The 22,454-nt window shown below is 45.3% G+C and overlaps 1 protein-coding gene across 11 annotated transcripts in view; it reads left to right on the top strand.

The window, feature by feature from the left end:
• Positions 1-407: 407 nt before the first annotated feature.
• SLC41A3 (solute carrier family 41 member 3) overlaps positions 408-22,454 on the top strand; it is a 65,839-nt gene continuing 43,792 nt past the window's right edge. For 2 of the 11 annotated variants that reach the window (XM_058566511.1, XM_058566493.1), the window contains exons 1-4: positions 408-587; positions 6,916-6,981; positions 9,391-9,488; positions 17,466-17,752. In XM_058566511.1, coding sequence (XP_058422494.1) covers positions 17,498-17,752 — 255 coding nt within the window. In that variant the 5' untranslated portion in view covers positions 408-587; positions 6,916-6,981; positions 9,391-9,488; positions 17,466-17,497. Of the gene's footprint in view, positions 588-5,522; positions 5,768-6,915; positions 6,982-9,390; positions 9,489-17,465; positions 17,753-22,454 lie in introns of those variants that run through there. The other 9 variants (XM_058566476.1, XM_058566433.1, XM_058566502.1 and 6 more) reach the window with 9 other exon arrangements.

The following is a 22,454-nucleotide window of genomic DNA, read 5'->3' as shown; positions in this document are numbered from 1 at the left end:
CAGGTGGCACCTGACCCTACACTCCCCACCGCGAAGACCAGGCGCCGCTGCCTAGGGGGCAGGTCGGCTTGGCTCGGCCTTCCGGCCTTCCGGCCTTCTCCTCCCGCGCCCTGCGGCTTCCCCCCTCCCTCCCCCCGACCCCGGCTTCCCCCCCTCCCTCCCCCCAGCCCCAGCGCTCCCAGTTCCCCCTCCCCCCCGCCCCGGGGCTCACAAGTCCCCGCCCCCCGGCTTCCCCCCTCCTTCCCCGCCCCGTCGCTTCCGGGTCCCCGCCCCCCGGCTTCCCCCTCCCTCCCCCTCAGCCCCGGCGCTCCCAGGTCCCCGCCCTCCCCCCTGCCCCGGGGCTCTCAGGTCCCCGTCCCCTGGCTTCCCCCCTCCCCGCCCTCCCGCCCCGGCTCTCCCGGGTCCCCGCCCTCCGGCGCCCCCCTCCCCGCCCCGGCGGTCCCAGGTCCCCGCTGCGGCCGCGCCGGGGGCGGGGGCGGGGGCGGAGGCGCGGCCTTTCCGGTTTCCTCCGTGAGCTGTCCTGGTGTCGAGCGCGTCCTTCGCCCGCCGGGCCGGCCTCCTGCCCGCCGCCGCCCGGAGCGCATCCGGTGAGCGCGGCCCTGCGCCCGACTAGGGCCGGGGAGGGGGGAGCGGGGAAGATGGGGTAAACCTTTGGGTCCGCGGGGGCCCTGAGGCCGGGGAGCGCCGGAGAGGAGGCTCGGGCGCGGCGGTGCGCGGAGGGGAGGGGTAAAGCGGCGGTGGGGTCCAAAAGCGGGCTGGGGCTTTCCGAGGGAGAGCCTAGGGCGAGGGTGGCACACTGGGGAGGTCACGCCCGGGGGAAGCGCCGGAGTTGGGGCTTGGGGCGGGGGTTGCCCGGAAGATGGAGTAAACTCGGGGTTTCTGCCGGGGATACCGTGGTGAGGGAGGGAGCCAGGTAGGGCCCCGGGGCGGGAGGTGCGCCGCGGTGCCAGCAGGGGAGGGCGATGTACCGGAGAGGGGACCTAGCAGTCAGGTCCTGTTCCTTAGGTAGTTCTCAGGCTCGCTGCTCCACGCATCCGGTGTCTGGGCTTATAACTAGTCTGCTCCCCATGCAGATTCTCCAGCCCCTTCCCCCACTGATCAGAAACTAGCCAGGTGGGTCCAGCAGTGCTTGTCTTTAACCGGTCCTTCGGGTGATTCTGAAGCTGTAGAACCACTGATCTAAAACATTAGAGCTTTGAGGGTTTTGAACTGGGTGTGGGGACCGGTCAGTTGTCCTGTGATGCAAATGCTATCAGCCCCATTTAGCAGACAGGCATTGGAGGCACAGAAATTTAACTTTTCCAAGGACACACGTCTACGAAGGGGAGAGCTGGGATTCCAACCTTGGGGGTGGGCTCCAGAGTGCTCCCACTGAACCGGGTCACCTGTGAAATCCAGAGGCTCTGAGGCTTCATAGCCAGTTTGTGGCAGCTGAGCAGAGCCAAGTGGTTCCAGCATCTCTGCTGCCCAGTGCATGGTCAGGAATGGCCCTCCCTGCCTTGGGGAGAGCACTAGTTTCTGTGAGGTGCCCAGACATGATGTGTTAGCACTGGGGCGCCCAGAAGCCCAGGATTCAAGGGCAGCTCCCCTACCCCCACCTCTCTCCCATTCACTGCATAAGTGCAGTGTCGGTGTCATCAGTCTGGTGAGAATGGATTCTCTGTGAGGCATCTAGAAGATCAGTGACCTTTGAGACTCATGTGACTGGCAGCCCAGGTGGGCCCAGATCCCCATGCCAGGCCCTTCTCAAGCCCTGCTCCTGAGAGAGGGGTTCCCAGTACTATGGCCCATGCAGGGTTCTCACTCCATACTACTGACCTTGGCTGGGCAGTTCTTTGTTGTCGGGGGGGGGGCTGTCCTGTAGCAGCCAATCCCTGTTGTGTGCCCTAGGGGGAAGCCTGGGTGGGAACCCCTGCCTTGGAGTCAGTGCCACCTCCGCCCAGTCTCACCCCGCCCTGTGGGCTAAAGGGTTGGGTCTTCCTGCATCCACAGCCCACTCTCTCGACAGGAGCCTTCCTCACCAGCAGGCCTGTCCTTCAAGACCGATTTGTCCATCTGTACTCATTTTTTGTTCCAAGTGACATTTGAACACATTCTCCGTGTGAAATACTCCCACGTTCCCGATGAAGCTGAGGGCCTTTGACCACCATCCACAGGGATGTGAGGTCCCTGTTGGTGGATCGCAGTGTCCCCACCCTGTGAGGGGCACAGAGCAGGTGGGAATGACTGTTGGGTGCTGACCGTGCCTGGGCTTCTGAGCCTGGCGACTCCCCTCCTTCCTGAAGTCACCCCTGGCCACCTGCACACCCACGTGCGTGCCTAGTGAAGGTGGGCCATCGGACAGGACAGCGTGGGATGCTTTTAGATGGCAGCCCTCAGTGTGTTTTCCTCAGGCCACACCAGTTTCTCCTGGAGCTGTTTCTGGGTGGTGCCCACAGCTCTGCCACAGCCCTTTACGCAGCCGTACACCAGCCCCTCGTAGGGACACTGTGCAGTCCAGCATTGGCTGTGCTGGGTTTTGCTCTTGGGCGTGTCTCCTTGTGCCCCTGTGTCAGTGAGTCACCACAGTTGTGCTTTGTGGGGTGAGGACTTTTGGGGACGGAACAGTCACTGCCAAGCTGCCTTTCACAGAGGTAGACCCACTGCCCCCTCCCCCACAGGCAGCGTGAGGGCCACTTCCCTCTCTGTTGGCCTTTGGGCCATCTGGTGCTGAGATAAGGCCTCTCACTGCCAGGGTGAAAATCGTTTCCCCAAACCTAGTCTTGTCTGTGTTGATTTGTCTTTCTCCTGTGGAGCACCCATTTCTCTCCTTTGCCTCCTCCTTCATTGTTTTTGTTTTTTGTTTTTTTTTTGCTTAGGAAGATTCGCCCTGAGCTGACATCCATGCCAATCTGCCTCTGTTTTTTTAGTATGTGGGCCACCAGCACAGCATGCCGCTAACAGAGGGGTGTAGATCCGCGCCTGGGAACTGAGAAGTGGAGCATGCTGAACTTAACCACTAGGCCACCTGCTGGGCCTCTCCGTTGTTTTTTTTTTTTGTTGTTCCTTGGTGCCTGGTAGTTCTTCATTTTTTTTGTGCTCTGTTCCTTTGTCTCTTATGTTAGTTCCAAATATTCTGTCTTGACTTTTGCTTGTCTCTTAATTTTGTTTAGAAGTTTTGTCCCGCAGAATATTTAAACTTTAATGTAACAAAATTATTTTTTTCTCTCTGATTTTTGCTTTCAGCTTATTTTTTGGAGGGAGTGAACTTCTTCCCTACTTTAGCCTTAAGAGGTCCAAATCCCTGATTTAGGGTAAAAAGTCCTTCTGACCGACCACTTCCCTGGCTGCTCAGGGGCTGTCTAAGCCCCTCCTAGCTGGTGGAGAGAGCCCAGAAAAAACTAGACAGCTAGACACCATTTCTTTGCTGCTGTCCATACGCCTGCATGTCTGAATACCTGCAGAGGCCTTCCCACTCCTGACTTGGTCTAATACCTAACTCACTGCTTCAGTGTACTTGTTGAACAGTCAACATTTTTAAAGATACCTGAGAACTGCTTTCTTCAAAATGATTACATCTCATTTATTTACACAGCTAATAAATCAAAACTTACACATTTAACAAATTCTCCAAACATTTAAACATTGATCATGTATGTATATTTATTCAAACTCTTCTGAATATTTAATTAAAACCATAGATCTAATATATTGGATTCCTGTAATGTTTTCAGTATGCACACAATATTATAATGATTACAAAGTTAATCAGTTCACTCACTCTACAACTGGTTTGAAAAAAATCCAATACCATGGATATGAATGTATATCTTCATTATCTTTATTATTATTACTCTTATTCCTTCCCTGTGTTGTTTTTCTAGGGTGTAAATAACTTCCCTAATGTTTTTGCATCTTCCTAGGATTTCAGGAATGTCACCAAACGATAGAAACTCAAATAGCTGTCTCAGAGCAGGAGATTGGTTGTAGGATCTGGTCTCTGTGGATTGGTTCTTGCCAGGGTAGTGGGTCCTGGTCATGCAGCCCAAGGAGACTCATCTGTGTGTCCTCAGGCTGAGCCCTATCTTGTCACAAAGTTGTAGTTGGTATTCCAGGAGACTCCGACTCATGTCTTTCTTATAGATTTGATGTTCTTGAGACGTGGCCTCTTTCTCAGCAGTGAGGGAGCCCCCTCCTGGTGCCAACTTGGTTTCTTGGTATATTTGAAAACTCATTTGTGTCCTGCCTGAGTCTTACCACAATGAGTGGGTCATTCAGAGATTTTACTCCCGTGGGGAGGAGAGAACAACTCTGTATGGCTTATGTTTCTCTAATTGCCTAGTTCTCATGGAACACTTTGGGCCCTCTTGTTAATTGGTTATCTTGTCTGACCATCTGTGCCCTTCAGCTGCGAGCCTTCATTCTGCCTAGTTATCCTGTGACCAGGGGTGCTGGGCAAGTTTTCCTGCTCTTGGTGTTGTTCTTGGTTTGTCCAGCACTGTTTAACTTGTCCACTCTGTCAACTTAAAATGCAAATTTACCTGTTATTTTACCCTCACAATGAGTTTATTCAGGAATAGCGGAAAGAATTGCTATTCAGGTTGTGCATGCTATGGTGAACCATAGGCAAATCCAAAGAATAAGGAGGAGAGATGCTTTTATAGAGAAAGAGGGAGAGTAGGGAGGGGCTGTTCTACAGGAAAGTCCACTGGGGGAAATAACAGTTCAGGGCAGCAACAGCTCCTCATTGGCTGAGCTGCAGCATTTCTCGTTGGCTGGGCTGTTGCCTGGTGGGGAGAGAAATCTTCCTTCAGTAGTAAGGTAGTTGTACTTCCTGTCAGAGATGGAAGCCTATGTCTTTTCCTGTTTGGAGTAATTGACTATGGGTGATAGAGCATGAGAGCTCCCCCTACAGGCCTTCCTGACTCCAATTTAGTTAAGGTTTCTTTTGTTAATTTCCACAACTCCTTCCTGCTTACAGACACAGGTCACAGATGTGTCTGTTCTTTGTGAGGTAACACAGATGTGATTGAATTAACAAAAGACCTGGCTGTGCAGTCATAACTGTCTTACTAGAATCAATAAAAGAAAGTTTCTATAATAGGCTATATTTCATCCTTGGTTGACTTTAATTAATAACTGGTTTTGTCTGCTGTTTTATTCACTCTTTATTGATTTTATGTTTTGTATTAATTTTAGCTTTTCACTTTTTTTTCTTGCTGAGGAAGATTTTTTCTGAGCTGACATCTTCCTCTTTTTGTATGTGAGTCACCGCCACAGCATGGCCACTGACAGATGAGTGGTGTAGGTCGACACCCAGGAACCAAACCCAGGCCACCGAAGCAGAGTGCACCAAACTTGACCACTAGGCCTCTGGGGCTGGCCCTAACTTTTCACTTTTGATATCATAATGAACTCATGGCTCTTTGCAAATTCAACATATAAAGTGGTAGAATTATACTATATTTATTATTATTAGATGCTGAAGTTGTAACTGTGTGACAGTGGTTGCCTTTTTAAATTTTGTTCCTTTGTCATTTTAGCCCCTCCTCTGACACCCTTGAAAGCATCTTGTTTTCTGGCAACAACAGAATCTTGCAGAGCCATCTTGATTTTTCTCCTGCCCCAATTCATGGGATTCATTGTCTGCCAAGAGTCCTTGTTCTGAGTATTAGAGACCAAAATCTGAGTGCCAGAAGTATGTGGGGACACCCCCCCAGGGTGTGAAAGTTCTGTTGCTTTGGACTACTTTTGGAAATGTCACCTGAAAACTACATCCTTTTTAAAGGTTAGAGTTCACATTGATTTTTAGCAACTTGATGTTCTGTTCCCAAGTGTTCTTCAAATACGTGATGTGGGAGCTAAGGTTTTTCTCCTGGCCCCAGAGAAGAGCAGCTGAACTGTTTTGGAATCACAGAGCAGGAACATATCAGTTATCTCTTGATGCATAACAAAGCACTACAAAATGTAGGGGTTTAAAATAATTATTTATTATTTCTCAATGTTCTGTGGGTTGCTGGGGTGAATTTTTGGCTCCATGGGGGTCACCTGAGGTCACTCATGGGCCCTGATTCCTTTTAGTAGGGAAAGCCACAGAATAGTCTTTTGAAAACATAACACATTATTATGTCACTGTCCTGCTCAGAACCCTCCAATGCTTTCACCTCACTCTAAGGAAGAAACATGAACTCCTTGCTTGGCCTGTAGGGCCCTACATGATGGGCCCTGTTTGCTGCCCTGCCCTCACTACCTGCCATCCTCTTTCTCTTTCTACCCACCCCAGACGTGTCTACCTCTCCTCTTTGCCTTTCCTTCCTCAGAAGTGCCAAGTTTGCCTTACCTCAGTGCCTTTGTACTTGCTGCTGTCTCTGTTTGCAGGGTTCTTCCCCCAGACCTTTGCATGGTTAGCACCTTTTTTGTCAATTAGGGTTCAGTAAAAGTCACCCTGTCTTCTAGAACCTTCCTTGATCATCCTTTTGAGCTGTCCCCTCCACCTTCTCCAGACTGTCCCTATCAATTCACCTGTGCTATTTAATTTTGTTCATACTTGTATTTATCTTGTTTGTTTACTTGTTCTCTTGTTTATTTCTGTCTCTGCCTCTAGAATGTAAATTTTCTAGGAGCAGGACCTTTATCTGTCTTGCTTTTCATTATATTCTTGGTGCCTAGAAAATACTTGGCATAAAAGGAAGGAACAAAACATTATTTGTTGAATGAATGATGAATGGGTAATTCTCAGGATGCATAGATGATAGTAGACCACTGATATTTTTCTTTGTAAATGTTAATTGCTTAAAAAAATACAAAAAGATAGTGCATGGAAGAGGAGGAAGGGATGAATAGGTGGAGCATAGAGGATTTTTTAGGGCAGTGAAACTACTCTGTATGATATTATAATAATGGATACGTATCATTATACACTTTTTCAAACCCTAGAATGTACAACACCGAGAGTGAACCCTGATGTAAACTGTGGACTCTGGGTGATACCTATGTATCAATGTAAGTTCATCCATTGTAACAGATGTACCTCTCTGCTGGGGGATGTTGATAATGGGGAGGCTGTGCATGTGTAGGGGCAGGGGTTATATGGGAAATCTCTGTACCTTCCTCTCAATTTTGCTGTGAACCTAAAACTGCTATTAAAAGAAGTTTTGTTTTGTTTTTAAATAGTACGCATTCACCAGGGGAAAGTCCAAACAAGATGGACATGCATAAAATTCAAAGGATTGTATCTTCGTGTCTCCTCTACCCCAGGCCCTTTCTCCTGTCTTAGCCAGCTGGGTGGATGATGGTGCCTTTTACGAGAAGGAAGAGACTGTGGGAGACAGAATTGGGAAATGGAGAGTTCTATGTTAGACTTGTAATATTCGAGATGCCTCTCAGACAGCTCAATAGGAAGTTGGCTTCCCAAGTCGTGATTCCAGAATAAGGTCTGAGCTGGAGACATAACTTTGGGAGGCAACAGCACATCATTGTCATTTAAGGCCAGGGGACTGGATGAGGTCTAGACACAGGCCGTGGACAGGAGAGGTGAGGACAGAGTCTGGAGTGTCAGTGTTAGAGGTCAGGGGCATAAGCAGCGCCAAGAAAAGAGACAGAAGGAGCGCCAGTGAAGTAGGAGGAAAGTGAGGCAGTGTGTGAAGCCTGGAAGGGCCGCCAGATAAGACACAGGATGGCCAGGTAAATTTGAATTTCAGATAAACAGTGAATTACTTTTCAGCATAAGTATATCCCATTTTATTTGCTAAATCTGGCAACTCTAAGCCAGAAGAAGAAGGGGTCTTGAAGAGACCCACAGGAAAGAAAATCAGCCAGAGTAGCAATAACATAGACTTTATTCTAGAACGCTGGGCACAAGAAGGCTCCAAAAGAGTGTTCTAACTTGGGGAAGGAGGATTGAATGTTTTATGGGCTTTAGCAGGAAGAGATTGGTCAAAGTTCAGCTAGACTTAGCAGGAGTGGGTGGCAGTACAGCTGCTTTCAGAAATGAGAACAGGATGTTGTTCTCGAGGATCAGCAGCACTGTCTGGGCAGTCTGGATTTTTATCAAGAGGAATGAAAAGGAGCAGGGTCTAAAGTCACATGCGGAAAGGGTGAGGGCACAGCTGGGGACAAGGACATGGGACGGCCACAGTGGGCACTCTCAAGTCCTTGAGAGTCTCGTGCCTCAGTGAATTTGGCCAAGCTGTTGGGCACACAGGTCTGGGGGGATTGTTGGGGCATCATGCAGGTGCCTGCTGGCCTTGGCAAGGGCACTTTGTGCAGGGAGGAGCCAGATGAGTGCTTGAGCAGAGAGAGAGGGAGGTGAGCACACAGAGACAGTGGGGACGTGTCTCTGTGTACTTGTGTTCTGAGGGGAGGAGACAAGTGGGGTGAGTGCTAGAGAGTCACTTGAGGTCAAGGGAGCTTGTTCTTGAAGCAAATCTTGAAGCAACGTCCTAGTCCCGTCCAACAATCCCACAGAGGTAGAGGGGAGAAACTGAGGAGGCAGGACACAGGAGACTCTTGCAGGCATGAGAACTTGAGAAGGCTGAGATGGGCTCTGGTGCACAGGGGGAGAGGCTGGCTCTCCTGACCCTCTGTACCCTCTGTTTCCTCTGCTATGTAATGGGGGCAATAATATCGAGACCTGCCTGGAGTCTTGTCAGGATTAAAGGGGACAAAGAACCGCCATGTGCATCATCGGTAGCTATGTCTGTTGTGTTTTGAAGGGGTTAAGGACACGACGCTGCAGGAACCCAGGGCCCCAAATCCTGTTCTGCTAGGCGTCCTTCCTTCCCTGGGTTCCAGGGGAGCCACATGGAGAAGCAGAGTGGGGACTGGAGACCCTGTCAACAGCTCTGTATGGTGCTCGTGGTGGTGGCAGGACTGGAGCCCTCCCCCGACTCCTGACCTGTTACCTGCCCCCCCCCACTGTGGCCAGGCTCGCATGTGTGGGCCTGGCTCAGTTTACTGGCGTTGCTGCAGAGAATGTGACAAGAATTTAAAGAAAGTGGCTGGTCTGCTCTGAGGGCTCAGGCTTAGAAGGTCAAGACCAATAAGGCCCCTGGACAGGTGGTAATGTAGTCCAGTGCTAATGAATGACGTGGGCCTCGGCCAGCCAGGTGAGGGCAGCTCCCATGGGCGGGTGCAGGCGTCGCTGGGCCTGGTGTGGCAAGAGGTGCAGTTTCCTGTGCCAGATGTTGGGCTGCTGCAAGTCCTTTAGGAAGGTGCGAGTCGTGTCAGGATAAGCAATTCTCCTCCTTGTTTCAGTGGTTTATTGCCTCTTTGAGCCAACCAAAGCCTGCCTTGGCCCAAGTTCTGTAGGCTGGGGGATGGGGCCCATTCATACCTTCAGAGGTGCCCACTGAAGATGTAAGGCTTCCCCTGTGCCCCCTTTCTCATTGCTCACTCATGCTCTCCTCACAGGCCCAAAATCTCCTCTGCTGACTTGATAAACCTGCTGCTCACGGGGTTCCATCCTTGTGATGGGAGGGGGTGCTGGTGACCTTTGGCTACTTGCAACTGTGAGTTAAAACATGTAGGGACGTGTCTCTGCTGGGCTCTTCCCACTGCTCTTTCTGAATTTAAAAATCCTGTGGCAAAAAAGTTTTACCCGCAACTGGGTGGAATAAGCCCAGCACCTCATTCCTTGCCTGAAACTGTCTGAGATCAACTATCAAGGATGACAAGAGAAGGCATAAAAATGTATGAAAACAGATAAAGGAAAACCTCATTTAAATTGGACTCAGGAAGCCCTGTAGGGGTAGGTCTCACACATGTGCCACCCGGCACAGCTTATTTTACAATTCTGGGCAGGAGGAAGCTCACCTAACTGCCCCAGGAGGAGGAGGGAAGACTTTCTCCTTACTCAGCAACAGCCCAGCCAATGAGAAACCACCACACTCAGCCAGTAAGAAGTTCAAACTTGTGGGCCGGCGCCATGGCTTAGCGGTTAAGTGCGCACGCTCCGCTACTGGCGGCCCGGGTTCGGATCCCAGGTGCGCACCAACGCACCGCTTCTCCGGCCTTGCTGAGGCCACGTCCCACATACAGCAACTAGAAGGATGTGCAACTATGACAGACAACTATCTACTGGGGCTTTGGGGAACAAAAGGAGGAGGATTGGCAGTAGATGTTAGCTCAGAGCCCGTCTTCCTCAGCAAAAAGAGGAGGATTAGCATGGATGTTAGCTCAGGGCTGATCGTCCTCACAAAAAAAAAGAAGTTCAAACTTTGCCTCCTCCAATGAACTTTCATTCAAAACAGCCCCTCTCAACTCTCCCCTTTTCTCTGTAAAAGCAAACCCTTCTCCTTTGTTCTCTGGACTTGCTGATGGTTTGCCATAGCTTTCATGTCCCAAATTGCAATTCCTCTGCTATTCCTGAACAAACTCATTTTGCTGGTAAAATAACTGACCATTTTATTTTTAAAGGTCAACAAATGATGTCTATACTGAAAATATGGGTGGAAAGATGTATACATGTTATCAAATAAAAAAAAGAAACCCAGGATCTAGAACATTGATTTAAAAAAGTATAATGTGTGTGAGTGTATGTGTGTACATTGAGAGAATATACACTAGACTTAGCATTAGTTGTTTTGTAGCAGTAAATTGTTAATGATTTAAATTTTTGTATTTATACTTTTTTGTATTGTCTAAATCATTTCTCATGAACACATTACTTTTGTAATAAAAACAATCAAGTTATTTTTATTTTGGAAAGAAAATGAGTTAGGGTGGTTCTTCAAGCAATAGATGAGTGGATTGTGGTATATTCATACAGTTGCAGCAATAAAATGAAATGGATTCAACAACATGGCTGTCAGAAACTTACTGTCAAGGCAAAGAAACCAGACATGAAAAGAATAAATGGAGTGTGATTTTATTGATCTAAATTACAAAGTAAGAAAACACTACTGTATTGTTTAGGGCTGTGCTCATAGTTGGTAAAACTAAAGAAGAAATAGAACAGACTGAGGAATGATTATGTCCAGAGTTAGGACTGTGGCCCCCTCTGGTGGGGAGTAAGAGTTATTTTTGGAGAGGGGCTCAGAGTTTGGGAAGGCTGATAGTGTTCTGCTTCTTGACCGTATTCCACAAATGATTCCTAACAATTTTTTATTGAGATATATCAGAAACCAAAAATGTACTTCTTTAAAAGGTACAATTCGGTAGAGCAGAAAACACATGTTCACACAAAGACTTGCATGAATGTTCATAGCAGTATTATGTATAAAAGCCAACAAGTGGAAACAGCCCAAATGTTCATCTCCTAATGAATTGATAATATGTGGTCTTTCCATGCAATGGAATGTTATTCAGCCATAAAAGGGAATGGAGTACGGATTCATTCAACAGTGTGGACGAACCTTGAAAATATTATGCTAAGTGGTATCTTAATGAGGTTTTTATTTGCGTTTTCCTATCAACTAACGTTGAGTATCTTTTAATGTGCTTATTGGCCATTTCTCCATCTTCTTTGGAGAAATATCTGTTCAACTCCTTTGCCAATTTTTAAAATGAGTTTATTGTTGAGTTGTAAGTGTTCTTTTTATTTTCTGGATACTAGACCCCAATCAGATATATTCTCTCTTCTGCTATGGGTTGTCATTCTTGAATACAAAACTTTGAAATTTTGATGAAGTCCAATTTTTCTAATTTTTTCTTGGTTCTTGTACTTTAGATATCATAGCTAAGAAACCATTGCTTAATGCAAAATCACTAAAATTTTTACCTGTATTTTCTTCTAACTGTTTTGTAGTTTTGCCTCGTAGGTCTTTGACTTTAGGTCTTTGACTCATTCTGAGTTAGTTTTCTTATATGGTTTCAAGTAGGGGTCCAAGTTCATTCTTTTGCATGTGGATATCCAGTTGTCTCAGCACCATTTGTTGAGGAGACTCCTCTTTCCCCATTGAATAGTCTGGGCATCCTTGTTGAAAATCAATTGACCATAGATGCACGGGTTTATTTATGGGCTCTCAATTCTATTTCATTGGTCTGTATTTCTTTTCTTAATGCCAATATCACACTGTCTTGATTACTCTAGTTTCATAGTTAAGTTTTGAAATCCCAAAGTGTATATCCTCCAATTTTGTTCTTTTTTCCAAGATTGTTTAGGATTCTGGGGCCCTTGCATTTCCATATGAATTTTAGGATCAACTTGTCATTTTTTCCAAAATAGGCCACTGGAATTTTGACAGGGATTGCAATGAATCTGTAGATTAATTTGAAGAGTATTACCATCTTAGCAGTATTAAGTCTTACAATCCATGAACACAGAATATCTTTCTATGTATTAGGTTTTTAAAATTTTCTTTCAACAATGTTTTACAGGGTAAAAGTTTTGCACTTCTTTTATGAAATGCATTCTTAAGTATTTTTATTCTTTTTGATGCTATTGCAGATGCATTTGTTTTCTTAGTTTAACTTCTGGATTGTTCATTGCTAGTGTATAGAAATAAAATTTTTTTTTGTATTGATCTTATATTCTACAACCTTGCTGAACTTGTTTAGTAGCTGTAATATTTGTGTGTGTGTGTGTATATATGTATGTATATATTCCTTAGGATTTTCCATGTACAAGATCATGTCATTTGTAAATGGAGGTAGTTTTACTTCTTCCTTTCCAACCTGGATGCCGTTTATTTCGTTTTCTTGCCTAACTGTGCTGGCTAGAACCTCAAGTACAATGTTTAATAGAAGTGGCAAAAGCAGGCATTCTTGTCTTATTCCTAATCTTAGGAGGAACGCTTTCAGTCTTTTACCATGTTTGTTAACTGTGGGTTTCTCATAGATGCCCTTCATCAGGTGGAAATAATTCTCTTCTATTCCTAGTTTTTTAAGTGTTTCTCTCATGAAAGAGTGTTGGATATGGCCAGATGCTTTTTCTGAGTTTATTGAGCTGATCATGTTTTTTCCCTCCATTCTCTTAATATGGTGTATTGTATTTTAAAGATTTTATTTATTTATTTTTTCCCCCCCAAAGCCCCAGGAGACAGCTGTATGTCATAGCTGCACATCCTTCTAGTTGCTGTATGTGGGACGCGGCCCCAGTATGGCGGGAGAAGCAGTGCGTTGGTGCGTGCCCGGAATCCGAACCCAGGCCGCCAGCAGCGGAGTGCACGCACTTAACCGCTAAGCCACGGGGCCGGCCCTGGTGTGTTGTATTTTACATTGATTGATTTTCATGAGTGAACCAACCTTGAATTCCTGGGATAAATCCCACTTCATCATGTTGTATAAGCCTTTTTTATATGCTACTAGATTCAGTTTGTCAGTATTTTTTTTCTTTTTTTTTGAGGAAGATCAGCCTTGAGCTAACATCCATGCCAATCCTCCTCTTTTTTGCCGAGGAAGACCAGCCCTGAGCTAACATCTATTGCCAATCCTCCTCCTTTTTTTTTTTTTTCCCTTTTTCTCCCTAAAGCCCCAGTAGATAGTTGTATGTCATCGTTGCACATCCTTCTGGTTGCTGTATGTGGGACACCGCCTCAGCATGGCCAGACAAGCAGTGCGTCGGTGCGTGCCCAGGATCCGAACCTGGGCCACCAGTAGTGGAGCATGCACACTTAACTGCTAAGCCATGAGGCCAGCCCCAGTTTGTTAGTATTTTGTTGAGGATTTTTGTGTCTATATTTATAAGGCATATTGGTGTGTAATTTTCTTTTCTTGGATTCTCTTTGTCTGATTTTGATATCAGGGTAATATTGGCCTCATAGAACAAGTTGGGAAGTGTTTCCTTCTCATCTATTTTTGTGGGGAAAGTTTGTGAATGACTGGTGTTAATTTTTCTTTAAACGTTTGGTATTCACCAGTATAGCCACCTGATCCTGGACATTTTTTATGAGAATATTTTTATTACTAATTCAATCTTTTAATTGTTATAGGTCTATTAAAATTTTTTAATTTCTTCTTGAGTTAGTTTATGTGTTTCTAGGAATTTGTCCATTTCATCTAAGTTTTCTAATTTGTTGGCATACAGTTGTTCGTTGTATTCCCTCATAATTATTTTTATATTTATAAATTTGGAAGTAATGTTTTCTCTTAAGTATTTGAGTCCTCTCTTTTTTCTTGGTCAGTCTAGCTAAAAGTTTGTCAATTTTGTCAAGCTTTCCAAAGACCCAACTTTTGATTTTGTTGATTTTCTCTATTGTTTTTCTATTCTCTATTCCATTTATTACCATTCTAATCTTTATTACATCCTATCTTCTACTTTTTTGGGGGAATGGGGACGGTTCATTTGTTCTTCTTTCTCATTTTTCTTAAGGTGAAAGATTAATTTATTAATTTGAGCTCTTTTTTAACATTGACATTTACAGCTATAAATTTCCCTCTAAGCATTGTGTTCACAGCATCCTGTAAGTTTTGGTATGTTGTATTTTCATTTTCATTCATCTCAAATAATTTTCTGATTTCTCTTATGATTTTTTTTCTTTGACCCATTAGTTATTTGTGTGTTGTTTAATTTCCACATATTTGTAATTTCTCAAATTTTCTTTTCTTATTGATTTCTAATTTCATTCCATTGTGTTTGGAGAACATACTTTGTATAATTTCACACCTTTTAAATTTGAGACTTATTTTTTGCCCGATGTATGGTCCATCCTGGAGAATGTTCCATGTGCACCTGACAATTGTGTGTATTCTGTTGTTGGGTGGAGTTTTTGTTTTGTCTTTGGTTCTTCTTGTTCCTCTATCCTTCATTACTGCCTTCTTTTGTATTAGATGGATATTTTTTAGTGTATCTTTTTTATTCCCTTGTCATTATATATATGTATGTTATTTTCTTAGTGGTTGTCCTGAGGATTACAGTTAGCATTTTAGCTTATAACATTCTAATTCAAAATAATAGAAAGTTAATTTCACTAGTTTATAAAGAATTTCTTTTTATATAGCTTTGTATTCTCCTCCTTTGTGCTCTTATTGTCACATAAATTTCATCCTCATACATGTGTGCCCATCAACACTGATTTATAATTATTGCGTTATGCAGTTGTCTTTAAATCAGATAAGAGAAAAGAGTTACTGACAAAAAAAATACATTTATACTGTTTTTTATATTTGCCTATGTAGTTGCCTTTACTAATGCTCTTTATTTCTTCATGTGGATTCAAACTGCTGTCTACATCCTTTCATTTTAGCCTGAAAGACTCCTTTTGGTATTTCCTGTAGGGCAGGTGTGCTAGTGACAAATTATTTGTTTTTGTTTATCTGAGGATCACTTAATATCGCCTTCATTTTTGAAGGATATTTTCGCTGCTTATAGAACTCTTGTTTGACAGTTTTGTTCTTTCAGTACTTTGAATATGTCATCCACACGTCTTTTGGCCTCCATGGTTTCTTATGAGAAGTGAGCTGTTAATCTGATTGAGAATGCCTGTGCATGATGAGTCACCTCTCCTTGCTTCCAAGATTCTGTCTTTGACAGTTTGATAATGGTGTATCTTGGTGTGGATCTCTTTAAGTTTATCCTACTTGGAATTTGTTGAGCTTCTTGAATGTGGAAATTAATTTTTTTTGCTGAGGAAGATTGTCCCTGAGCTAATAACATCTGTGCACATCTTCCTCTACTTTGTATGTGGGTTGCCGCCTCAGCATGGCTGCCAACGAGCGGTGTAGGTCTGCGCCCGGGAACCGAACCCAGGCTGCCAAAGCAGAGCATGCCGAACTCAACTACTAGGCCATGGGCTGGCCCCTGGAAATTAATGTTTTAAATCTAATTTTGAAAGTTTTTGCCCACTATGTATTCAAATATTCTTTCAGCCACCTTTTCTTTCTCTTCTCTTTTTGAGACTCCCATTATGCATATATTGGTATGTGCTCTGGTGTCCCACAGGTCTCTGAGGACTTGTTCATTTTTCTTCATTCTTTTTTCTTTTTGTTCTTCAGACTAGGTGATCTCTGTTGACTTATCTTTCAGTTCAAGGATTCTTTATTCTCACTGCTCAGATCAGCTGTCGAGCTCCTCTAGGGAATTTTACATTTTGGCTATTATATTTTACAACTCCAGAATTTCTATTTGATTCTTTTTAAAATAATTTTTATCTCTTTATTAATATTCTCTGGTTAGACTTCATTTTCATACTTTCCTTTAGTTCTTTAGAACATATTTTTTTCTTTTGTTGAACATATTTAAAATAGCTGATTTAAAGTTTTTATCTAGTTAGTCCAAGGTCTGGGCTTCCTCAGAGATAATTTTTATTAATTGCCTTTTTCTCTGTGTGTGGGCCATATTTTTTGTTGACAACGGGGCATTTAATATAGTGTGACAACTCTGGAAATCATAGTCTCCCCTCTTCTCAAGGTTTCTTGTTATTGCTGCTTGTTGTAATTGTTGTTTAGTGACTTTTCCAAACTAATTCTTTAGTCTGTATTCTTTGTTGTACATTGCTACTGAAGTCTCTGGTTAGTGGGCAGGTGATGATTGGTTAGAGATTTCCTTGAACACCATGCCTGGAATTGATAAGTCTCCCAGTCTTTGCTGAGGGGCTCTGTGTGCATGTAGGGGCACACCTTCAACATTCAGTCAGGTAATTGACAATTCTGCTCTAGCCTTCACTTTCTGCTTGTGCAGAGCCTCCAAATCAGCCAGAGGTGAGAGCTTAGGGCCATCTCAGGTATTTCCTAAGCATATTCCCAGCCCAATATGGGTGGTCTTCTAGATTCCTGGGCATGTGTAGAAACTTTTCAAAACCCATATAGGCATCTCATTCCTCAGCTTTTACTTTTAGGCTTTTTGATTAGTATATTGTTTACCCCAACTATTATTTACTGCCTCAAGCAGCCATGAAATACCTGTAATTGTTTTCAATAAATGTCCCCCTAGGAAAAGGCTTTTTTCACTAAGTGAACCACAAGTCGGGTGAAATACAGACAGTCTGCAAGTGGCATCTTCCAGTGAACTGCCTGATAGGTCAAATAATGACAGTTTTTTGGGAATGAGGCTATGAAAGAACTTCAGCGCATTCTGTTCTCTCCAGGCCGTTGGTTTGTAAGGCTGCTGCAGGACTGGAGAGCAGGGGATGGGACTAAGACAAGTTAAAACAACACCAAGATCGTGGATGTTACAATGTTGCTGTTCTTGCTGACAGTCAGCTTTTTCTTGAATAAATAACTTCCTGTGTTACTACAGGCCTTTGATTAATTTCCAGAGATCTGAAAAAGTTGATTCTGACAGTTTTTGCCGTTTTTCTTATTGCTTTTATAGAAGAGAGAATTTTCAGAGGTTCCTACACCACCATTTTTGCTGACTCCAACTCATATATATTTTAACACTCTCTTCTGTATGTATTTTTTTTTTCTCAAACTTGCATATTAAGTAAAACACTGTTGTAAATTGGTGTTGCAGGAAGCCATGTGAAGCAAGCTCTTAGCGAAGTGCTGTGGATTGGCCAGAATGATGCCAGCCTCTGCTGGACAGAAGGGCCTGAGGACTTACAGGGGTCAGCCCCACAGGGGTCAGGAACTCTGCCCTACAACCCCTGTTGCTTTGTGTCTCCCAGGTTAAGGCTGCCAGGGGCTCAGCTGTGCTCAGATGGATGGGACAGAGACTCGACAGCGGAGGCCAGAGGAGCTGGGCCTGCCACTCACCCTCAGCACAGAAGGACTCCCTGCAGCCTCAGAAGATGGACCTTTCAGTGTCCCTGAGAGCCAGAGGGTGGCCCCTAAACCACTGGGGACTGAGCTCAGCAGGGAGACCGCCTTGTCCATTGGCCTTCAGGTGACAGTGCCCTTCATGTTTGCAGGCCTGGGACTGTCTGGGGCTGGCATACTTTTGAGCTATTTCCAGGTAAGAGGGAACAAAATGGGGATGGTGGTGGTGGGGGCACTATCTAATGTCAGCCTGAAGAATAGGCAGCTACACAGTGTGTCCAGCTTGAGGGACGTGAGGCAGGGCTTCCTCTTTTCAAACACCACTTTTCTATAAATGGGCAAGATTCTTTCTTTTAGTTACTGGCGACAGAGACTAAATTTATCCCAGACTAAGCTTTAAAAGACAACTTATTAGCTCATATAATTGAAATATGTAAGGGGTTGGATTTCAGGCATGGCATGATCCAGTGCTTAAATGATATGAGAGTGCTGGCTCTTTATCTCTCAGCTCTGTTTCATTTTCAGGCAAGATTCAGTACCTAGAGGGGAGGGTGGTCCATGGTAGCCAGTCCTTGGTACACATACTCTTAAACAAAAAGAGAGAGACCTCTTTGTCAATATCCGTATCAATCTCCAAAAAATTGATCACAATGTCAAGTGTCCACTCCTGTTCCAGTCACTGTTCCCTGAGGGATGACATTCCCTGATTGGCCAGCCTGACTTATGTTGTCATCACTCTTTGAGCGGAGGCAGGGCCCCTTGATTTACATGCTGCCGTAATCCCTTAGAGTAAGGACTGAGAGTTACCCATCAGACAAAAAAGTTACAAATGTGCTTTCTGTTCTTCCACTATCAAAGCCCCATTCCTGGGACCGGCCCGGTGGGGCAAGTAGTTAAGTGCAGGCGCTTCACTGCGGTAGCCCAGGGTTTGCTGGTTCAGATCCTGGTCACGCACCGACGCACTGCTTGTTGAGCCATGCTGCGGCAGCGTCCCATATAAAGTAGAGGAAGATAGGCATGGATGTTAGCTCAGGGCCAATCTTCCTCAGCAAAAAAAAAAAAAAAGAAGAAAGAAAGAAAGAAAGAAAAAAGGAGAATTGGTATCAGCTGTTAGCTCAGAGCTGATCTTCCTCACCAAAAAAAACCCCCATTCCTTTCATCAGCATGATCATCGAAGTCCTCCCTGGAAAGGCATAGTACCCAAGAATACTTTAAGTCATTACCAGCCAGATCTTTCCTATTAGCTGACAACCAGCTGAGAAGAAGGATTGTCTGGAGTGGGGTGAGCTGGGAGGAGCAGAGCTGACACATCTGACTGATCTGGCCTCTGCCTCACTCACTGCTACGGGGGCTCAGCGCCAGGGCGATCCCTGTGCCCAGGGAATATAGGCCCTGCCCCTCACTGATTTGGAACCAGTCAGGATTTGAGTTCTAGTCTGCCACTTAGCTGTAAGGCTGGTGGTTTAAATTAGTTTAAACCAATGCTTAAAAATCAGGAGATATCATGTAAAAATCTGAACACCTATTTTCTCTTGAAAACCTGGCAACCCTTAGAACATTGGACCCATATTCCCTCGGGGCCGCTATCAGAGGTTGCTGCCCCCTCTAGGTGGCCTTGTTCTCTGGTTTGCCATAGTCGCCACGACGACTCCTTGTTATGCGGCCCCGTTTCACTCTGTGGCCTGCCTGGCCCTGCCCCAACTGGAGTTCTCAGTGACCCTTCCAACACCCAGCTGTCCGGTTCCTCGGGACGTCGTGGCACCAGTGACCTCCAGCTCCACTCCTGGGTTTCACCTGCACCTTATCAGGCCCCAGAATGGCTGTCTCTCAAACCAGAGTCCCTTTCCCAGTCTGACTCAGCCCCGTTCCCCATGTTTGGTCTCTCTGTGACCTCCAGATCTGTCAGCCCTCTCCTTCCTCTCAGTGACCGGTGCCCTGCAGCCTCACATCCTTCTTTAACCCGTGGTCAGTCAGCACTGCTGTAATGTCAGGAGACCTCAGCACCTGGCTTCCACGTCCCAGGAGTTCCACATCCCAAACATTTCCTCCTGTGAGTGCCCTCTCCCCACCGCACTGCCACCTCGCACCCCAGCCTCCTCACTGCCCTCCTTACTTCCGGTCTCACTCCCTGAAGTCCATTCTCTATACCAGGAGTTTCAAAAAGTCTGTTTTATTGAGTGTTCCTATCAGTGTAACATCACTGAGCGTGTGTCCTCATACACACACGCACAGACACATTGATATGTCTACACACACATATGTATATATCACATACATATGTATATTTATACATGTTGATTTATATAGATAGATATTTATACACACGTTCATATATATAAATTCCCTATACCTACATAGATTGGTTTAGAAATTATGCACACACACCGTACACGTAGGTTTATCAATTACACGTGGAAAGGCAGTATAATAGTATACTATATTGCTTAAGAGCCTGGACTCTGGCTTTGAGTCTGACCTTTGTCACTTAAACAAGGTGATCTCTGTTCCCCAGTTTTCTCTTCTGTACATTGGAACTAAACTGACCCTATAAGGTTGTTAAGAGGACTGTCAAGTGCTTGTAACAGAGCCTGGCCTTAGAGGGCACCCAGTGAGGGTGAGCTGCTGCTCTTCTTGTTGTCATTGGTATTCTAGCACTTGGAGTGCTGTGCAGAGTTTTAAGAACTTAGATAAAAGTTGCAACTCAAAGGATAAAAATTAGGCAGAAATATCCATTCTAGTGTTTCTTTCACCTGCTGTTGGATTGTCTGTGCACCCTACATGGGGGTCACTGCCTGAGCACCACAGCAAGGGACCTCCACAATGCAGATCACTCTGAGTTTTAAAATCTCTGTCGATGTCTCTACTGCCTGTGGGATAAAATCCAAACTCCTAAAATGGGCGTCTGAGCGTCCTGGGCTCACTGCGGCTGTATCAGTTAGGATGGTTTCAGCCATAAGTACCAGCAAACACCACCTATAGTGTGTTAAGTAAGAAGGAAATATGTCATCTCCCAGAGTGACCCCAGGGTGATTCTGGGGTTAGAAAGTGATGTCGTTACCAACCAAAGATGCCTCCAAGGACCCAGGATGTTTCCGGATTCCTACCAAGTCAGCCTCCATGGATCAGCTTTGTCCTCATGGCCACATCATGTCCAGAGGGAGAAGAATGGACCGTCTGTACTGGTTCCTCCTTAGGCACAAGGAAAGGTCCCTAGGAGCCCCCAACAGAACTCCCCAACTTCTCACTGCCAGATTTGAGGCACATCCCTCTTCAAAACTAAATACCGGCAAAGAGAATGGAATGGCCGTGATTGGCTTGGCCTGACTGAGCTGAGGAGAGGAGAGGGTCACCTACCCAACACGGTGGGTTTCTTCTGTGGGGAAGGATGATGGGGCAGTGGCGCCGCACTGGCTCCGTGCCAGCGTGGCTCCTGTCCTGCAGCTGTGCCTCAGCTGCATGTGAACCTCCAGCCTCGCTTCGGCTGTCTCCTCCCTGTCTTCCTTCCCCCAGCCCTGAGTGGAGAGGCCTGCTGTCATCCTTCCTGCCCCAGTTCACACCGGCTGTCTTTCCTGGGGCCTTTCTTGAGGCACCACGCATCAACGTTTCACCTTCACGCGGGGCATTGCCTCTACAGCTGGTAGGATAGTTGTCATTTCCTGTTTCTTTGTGCGTTGATCTCACGTTCTCCCTGGTTTGAACGTAAACTCCGTGAGAGTAGAGCCTGCATGCTTTTTTTTTAATTAATTTTTTTTCCTGGAAAAGGTAAAACATTCATGTTGTTTAATGTTCAAAAGGTTCACAAATGTGCACAGGGACAAGGCTCTCCAGTCTACCCCGAGGCAACCAATGAGCCCCAGTTGGTTGTGTTTTCTCCTGAAGATACTTTGTGCATGTGCAAGCAAGTATCTATATCTGTCCATCTGTCTCTGTACATTTTTTCTCCCCCTTTTACCCAAGTGGTGACAAATGCAAACTGTTGGGGGCTTTGCTTATTTCACTTTAAAATATATTTTGGAGATTATTCTTTATAGATATATTAAGAGCTGACTTTTTTTTTTTTATGATTATTCAGTGTCCCATTGTATAGATACACTAGAATGTATTTAACCATTTCCTTTATGATGTGCTTTTAAATTTAACAATGTGTGAATTTGTTCAGGCTGCCATAACAAATACCACAGGCTGGCTGGCTTAAACAACAGAAACTTACTTCCTAACACTTCCAGAGGCTGACAGTCTGAGATCAAGGTGTCAACAGGGTTGGTTCCCTCTGAGGCCTCTCTCCTTGGCTTGTAGGTGCCTTCTTCTCCCTGTGTCCTCACCTGGTCCTCCCTGTGTGTGTTTCTGTGTCCTGATCTACTCTTCTTACAAGGACACCAGTGCTATTGGAATATGGCCCACCCTAATGACCTCATTTTTATTTAATTACCTCTTTAAAGGCCCTATCTCCAGATATAGTTCATATTCTGGGGTACTGGGGATTAGGACTTCAATTTTGGGGGGGATACAATTCAGCCCATAAAACAACTTAAAATAGTGTTACTAACAAATGCTGGGGCCGGCCCGGTGGCGTAGCGGTTAAGTTTGCATGCTTCAGTGGCCCAGGGTTCACAGGTTCGGATCCTGGGCACGACCTACGCACCGCTTGTCAAGCCATGCTGTGGCGGCGTCCCATATAAAGTAGAGGAAGATGGGCACGGATGTTAGCCCAGGGCCAGTCTTCCTCAGCAAAAAGAGGAGGATTGGCAACAGATGTTAGCTCAGGGCTAATCTTCCTCACCAAAACGAAAAAACAAAACAAGTGCTGCGATGAATAATCTTAACACTTCATACATGTCTGAATAAATGAGTAGGATAAATTGTTGCAAGTAGAATTGTTGGGTCAAGGATGTGTACAC

Source organism: Diceros bicornis, chromosome 2, assembly GCF_020826845.1.
Source record: "Diceros bicornis minor isolate mBicDic1 chromosome 2, mDicBic1.mat.cur, whole genome shotgun sequence".
NCBI classification, from domain to species: domain Eukaryota; kingdom Metazoa; phylum Chordata; class Mammalia; order Perissodactyla; family Rhinocerotidae; genus Diceros; species Diceros bicornis.
This window is presented reverse-complemented; position numbering and strand designations above follow the sequence as displayed.